The sequence below is a fragment of the Lupinus angustifolius genome, unplaced genomic scaffold (assembly GCF_001865875.1).
Source record: "Lupinus angustifolius cultivar Tanjil unplaced genomic scaffold, LupAngTanjil_v1.0 Scaffold_655, whole genome shotgun sequence".
In the NCBI taxonomy this organism is placed as follows: Eukaryota; Viridiplantae; Streptophyta; class Magnoliopsida; order Fabales; family Fabaceae; genus Lupinus; species Lupinus angustifolius.
The window spans coordinates 13,891-20,418 of record NW_017727981.1 but is presented as its reverse complement, the minus strand read 5'-3'; the positions used below and the strand labels follow the sequence as shown (position 1 = coordinate 20,418).

The window sequence follows — 6,528 nt, the reverse complement described above, 5'->3', positions numbered from 1 at the left end:
TTTGTTCTCAATTGATTCAATCCTGTGCTTCCGCATTATGCTCTAACCTTAACACACAATTGTTTGTGCATGTGATGTGAAAGGTTCCAGCATTTGACTCTCTTATAGAAGTTGTATATGAGTATCATTGCTAAATGCATCCTCTTATTATGAATGTGTTGATAATTATGTGATGAACCTCTTTCATTTCTCTATCATTTACGACTTTCTTGTAGAACAAAATAAATGGCGCACCTAGGAAATGTTGGAACACTTGGCTAGTGACAGTGCTTGATTATGGATATCAATATCCTCAGAATTTGGGTCTACATGTCTAATATTGTGTAATGTCCATTTAGAGTGAGTATAAATATATGTGCTAATAGAAAAATATATCAAATACTATCATCTTTATGCCTTAAATATGGGCGATCTGAGCTTCCAGGCCGCCCAATATATTTTAAAAATAATAAAAATAAAGAGAATCCAAAAATATAAATTACATTAAATCAAATAAGATTAAAACAACACCTTTATACCATGTATACATAATTAATAATGAAATAAAATTAGAAAGAATTTTCAAATATAAAATTGATTTTAAGAAAGTATGAATGTGGAAATAAAAATGTAAGATTTCAACATGCTCAACCATTTATCTACTCTACGGACTAGAAAACAACTGAAAAAACAGACATGATGGATGAATAAAATAAACTAATGAACACAATTTTCATTAGGCAAGTGGGGATGAAGACTTGGCCCATATTTTCAAATGCTATTTATGTATAGACAATTGTAATTGATATTATATGAAATTATTAAAAAATAAATTATTTTAAGGGTGCTTTGACAAATTGAGTCTTGAAGAGAAATCAAGATAAATGAAAATTTTCAAGATCATTTCAAACCATTTAATAACTTATAAACCTTCCATTAAATTTACTTTTACTCCAAAACTTAATTTACAAAAGAATCTTGAGATTGGATTCCCTGTCAACAAAGGCAAACACGCTCTTCGGTGTTCATATTACATGACCTAACTTATAATGTTTACCCTATTAGGTGGTCAAATGAAAAAAATAGAGGTGAGAACGTTAATTACAAGTTGGATAAGGTTAACAATGAATTTCTATCTAATGTTGCGGGTTCTTTCTTTATTCACTAGCCATGGTACCATTATGATCGGGTAAACCTATGTTGTCCCCATAATTTGTGTCACTCCATGTGTGACCGATTATATGGAATATCATAAAGTGTGGGACAACAGATATCCTCCCATTATGACCACTTTTCAATTGTGGTGGATTTTTTAAGATGGTGCTTTAAAAGATAGAAGAAGAAAACATGTGTTTTCATGTGAGGATATGTGAATTAATGACAATGGGAATTAGTAGAGTGTTAAAGTGGTAAAAAGGAAAGTAAGGGATTGAAATTTCAATATAAAATATAGAAAAACAGAAATACGTTGATTCATTCAGTAATTAGGTGGAACTAGCTAGGAAGTGCAGATCTTGAATGAACTAATGCGCTTAAAACTAAACCTATGATTCAAATTTCAAATGAGAAATGTGAATTAACCACAAAGGCTGTGTTTGGTTGCGGAGTAATAAAAAAAGTTAAATCAATCTTGAACCCAAGACTAATAGCACCTAATCGGATTAAGGTTTAGTTGTTGTTCTATGAATCGGATACTAAAAGTGCATCCCAGATGATATCCATGTCCAAGGATGGCATTCTGCTTAACTGAACAGCTTCCAAATCTGACATCTCATGAAGCACACTTTTGCTTCTCTCACTTGTCTCAACACCAAACTGCCACTCCTTTAAGGTTGAAACTGATTCTTTCCCTTTTCTACTTTTCAATATGCCATTCTCATCACTTGTTGATAATGAATCAGTAACCTTTTTCCTATAAGAAGAATCTTGTGATGATGATGATGATATTGCTTGAAGTTTTGCCTCAACAAGTGAAGCAGTAGTTCCATTCAAAGAATTGGCTTGAATCACATGCTTCATATCTGGGAAATTTAGCTGAGCATATTCACCTCTTAGAATATATGCTGCTGTGTCATATGCAATTGCAGCTTCTTCTGCTGTATCAAATGTTCCTAACCATACCCTTTTTCTGTTTCTTGGTAATCTAATCTCTGCTACCCATTTCCCCCATTGTCTTTGCCTCACCCCTTTGAAAAGTTTCTCTCTTACACCACCACATTTCATAGGTTGAGTCCTAGTGGTGCTTAACCAATTTTTTGCAATGTTCTTGTTCATTTTGAGTGAATCATTGTCACTACCTGATTGATATTGTGTTTGGAAAATGTTGGGTACATGAAATGTAGGGTCTGAAGTTGCTGACATGACCTTGGAAGGTTCATGCAAAAACAAAGTCAAATTTGGAAATTTTGGTGTAGATGAAGAAGCCACTTTCTCATTAGAATTTGGTGCTTTGGTTAATGCTGGGAGAGTTTCCAAAAGATTAAAAGGAATGGGGCTATGTGTTGTATTGAATCCAGAAATGGGTTGATTTTTCTCTTGCATATTATTGAAGTCTTCATGAAACTTTGTAGGGATATTATTCATGAAAGTGGTAAAAGGTACCTCTTTTTTCATTGAAGTAGAATCTGTAGATGAGAGAATCTTTTCAGGTAATGATGCTGCTATTGATGAGTTTACACCACTTGTTAGTACATGAACTTGATGAGAAGTAGTGAGAGAATGAGAACCTCTTAGAGTTGCACCCTCCAAAAACTTTGATCCACTTGTTGCCATTTCTTGGAAACAAGTTGGTAATTCCTTTAGAGAGAAGATTTCCATCTTGGGAAATGTATCTAAGTAAAACACAGACATGTATTAATGATTCAAATGCAAGAACTATATAATAGTTATATTTCCTATGGTCTATGTAAGGCACACCTCATCATCTTAAGAGGTACAGGACAAGATGTATTATAATAGTTAAGAAATCTAATTTGGGATATAGATCATATGTCCTCAAGAGTATTTCATTTCTTATTGTGAAGTGTGAACTAATATATTATCAAATGAATAAAAAGAAAACTTTTAAATATAAAGGGTAATATTTTTATATTATTTCATTTGGAGTTTTTATGGCTTTAATCAATGTATTTCTTTATAAGGTTTCCATGTTCTCCAAAAAGTTCATGGTTGCATGCTATATTCTACTTTTGCTTGATAACTATTTTAGATTAGCTGTCTTACAAGGTACAACGCATATGTATAGAGAATTGACATTCCTATCATGATAGCAACTTCCTTAATCTAACACCATTATATGTTTATGCTTTCATATAATATATATGGTATTATTCCTTATCTTACCATTAAATATTTGTGTATCATTGTTGTAAAGTTTTTTATACCATTAAAAAATATATCATCAATACATCGTTCACTATTCACGTATATTACTTTCGTTAAAGATTATATGATTATTAACATATAAATCGTGGATGATATGCTAATCGTGCAAAAAATACTTATATTTTTTGGTACTACCAATAATATCTCTTAACTTTATGGTTAATGAACTAATCTCTTTCGGGGTGTGATTGTCTCTCCCATCAAGTGTCGTTTACAGGAATCGAAATCATGACTTTTTTAATTTTACTGAGATCTAGCAGGACCTTATATCATTAGACTAACACTTGTTGGTAAAAAAAAATGGTACAAAAGCTATTCTCTTTTTTTCTTATTATTAGTCAAGTGATTTTGTTAACACCCACATGCTATACTCTTCTCCTCATCATGTTAATGTAATTTAATGTGGACAGCCATATTTTTTTAACACACACATGCTATACTCTTGTCCTCACTATATTGCTGTAATTTAATGTGGACAACCAAATAACCAGTGACACATGCACTTTGTTTTTTTTGTCGCATACATTTCATTTCATAAACACTAATCTTGGAAAGAATTGTAAATTTATAAAGACAGATAGCCACTTCTCAACTAATCGAAATATTTTTCTATAGCTGAATGAGGTGGCAAGCCTCTTTATTTTTATATTCTTTAGAAGACATTAATTTTGGGAGCCTTATGGTGCAGGTAATAGAGGTTTATAATCTATATTATCATGTACATTGCGACTATATTAATCAAGGACTTAATTTTGTTATCCTTTGTTCTAATTTGATGAAGTCATTGCTTGTTACTACATTCTCTAAATCTGATATTAAACAAATGGCAAAAAGAGCATGAGCACAAAAAAGGTATGCACTTTTTGTTTATTCTTTTGGCACCAAACTTTAATGTGTCTCTTGAGAATGGCTTAAAGACACAAAATGCCACATATGGTAGATGCCAAAGTGAAAGTGTACTTGAAGACTTCAAGCCCAAGGCATCAATCTTATTATATGTATGAGATATATATCCTATTGCATGTATGTTATATATATTATGTTGGAAAACTCTTGGTTTTTCTACTTTTTGATGAAGTGAAATGGGAGAGAAAAATTGAGAGAGTGTATTTTCTGTCAAAATTATTATAGGCGCACAACTCCAAATGAAAGGGGGAGCATGCAATATAAGGGGAGTATATTCAAGATAGTCAAGAATATTATAAAGTATGCTGCTCTCAGAAAACTACATTGTTAAGAAGATATTGGTTTGTCATCATCAAAAGGAGAGATTGTGAAGAAGATCTCTACTCCTGACCTTGACACGGTTTTGATGAAGACACCAACATCACCAAAAAGAAGAATACTTATGAAGACAATGAAGATTCAAAACTTCAAGATATTCAAGACTATAAGTGTAAGTATAAATAAATATTTATATCCTATACTCTTGAATATATAATAGTAGTATTGCTCAAAATATTTTAAAAGAAAATTGAAACACTTCAAGTTTAAATAAAACAATTTTCAAAATACTGTGTAACAAGTTACTGAAATCTGAGTAACAGGTTACGTGAGTGAGAAATCAGTTATCCAACAAAAACTGAACTGAGTAATTCATTACTGAACTTTCGGTAACATATTACTCAAGTTTCAACGTTCTTGAGTAACCGTTACTCTAATATGAGTAATCGGTTACTCTAAGTGAATTTTAAATTCATTGTTGGATAGAACATTTGGGTAACCGATTACTCAATTCTGTAACTAGTTACTGAGGGTTGTTGCATCAGATTTTCAAATTCAAAGTAGATGAGTTTCAACCCAAAAGACATGGTTGCATTCCAATCAATTCCTACCCTTTCAAAGAGGCATTTAGGCTGGTTGGAAAGCCTATATAAAGGCATTGAAACTCATAATCACAACACATAACTTTCATACAACTCTCATACAAATTCTGAAAATTCTCTCACTAATTTTCTGCACTTTTGCACTTAGTTCTTAAACTTCAAAAGAGAATTTTTCTGAGTTACTTGAAGTAATTGTTTCAAAAGTTTTACAAACCTATTGAGCAATATTACTTAGTATACAAGAGAGTTATTGGATTGCAAGTAATATTACATTCATATTTGTAAAGGCAATCTAAGCTACTGTTGTAATTCTTCATTCATTGAAAATGCTTTCTTTCACGGGGTGTGATAAGAAAGGGATAGAGTTACTTGGAAATTTATTTTCCAATGTGATAAGCATTAGTGAGTGTGTAAGGTATATAGAAGTCTCGGGTGATATATTGTAATTACAACTCATAATATTTAGTAGAAAATCTCTTGTGGTGCAAGAGTACTGTACGTAACCTTCGGTGGACAAGAAAGTGAACCGGTATAAAATTATGATGTTCTCTCTTCTCTCTTTATTTCTTCAATTATTTACTTGTTATTTTCTCTAAATTATTTCCGCTGCTCTTAACTCTTAATATTGTAGAAAAAGTGACCATAATTTTTAAGTCAACTAACTCACTACCTTTTAGTTTAGTTGCAATCTCAATCTTCCACCACAAGAGGCATGGCCATGACCAACATAGAGATAAGTTCTAAATATTACAAGATGTACATAAAATCAGTGTTATTAACATTGCAGCCACATGCTCGTTTGGAAAACCTATGATACGTTACAACTATTCAACCATTCATACATTAATACTGAAGAGAACGATTTTGGTGAAAACTAGTATTCTATTTCAGTGTAAGGACCAGCATTGTCCTACCACTATGAATCAGGCCCAAAAGTAGGTAACCAAGATCTGGACCACATGGCTATGGATCATGCCTAGAAGACCAACCTAGCTCTAAGATAATACATGAATGAGTCAACACCTGCCAAACATAAAAACACTCTCATGCACGCGCCAAAGGACAAGTCACCCACCTAAGTAGTGCAAATTCTCTTTTGTCCACATGGGAGAGGTACACCAAATCTCAGTAATATAAGTCTATAAGAGAATAAAACAAGGCAATTCGTAATGATGAAAACACATGTATTGGACTGCATCTCATTCTACCTCTCTATAAATAGAGGTTATCATACACTCTCACTTTACTCAACCATAAGAAAGATAATAATAGAAATAAAGAAAATAATTAAGTATCAGTCATTAATTTTATTTGATATCACTTAACTTTGTTCAAGTGT

General features: G+C 32.1%; 1 protein-coding gene across 2 annotated transcripts; it reads right to left on the bottom strand.

Moving 5' to 3' along the window:
• Positions 1-1,584: 1,584 nt before the first annotated feature.
• Positions 1,585-2,884, bottom strand: LOC109341783 (ethylene-responsive transcription factor ERF062-like). 2 transcript variants are annotated; one of them, XM_019579752.1, is made up of 2 exons: positions 2,643-2,883; positions 1,585-2,603 (listed from the first exon to the last, which is right to left on the bottom strand). In XM_019579752.1, the coding sequence occupies exons 1-2, from the start codon at positions 2,827-2,829 to the stop codon at positions 1,660-1,662; spliced, it is 1,131 nt and encodes a 376-aa protein (XP_019435297.1). In that variant the 5' UTR covers positions 2,830-2,883; the 3' UTR covers positions 1,585-1,659. The 2 variants fall into 2 exon arrangements, with proteins under 2 accessions (XP_019435297.1, XP_019435296.1); XM_019579751.1 differs by having other exon boundaries at positions 1,585-2,884.
• Positions 2,885-6,528: the final 3,644 nt, after the last annotated feature.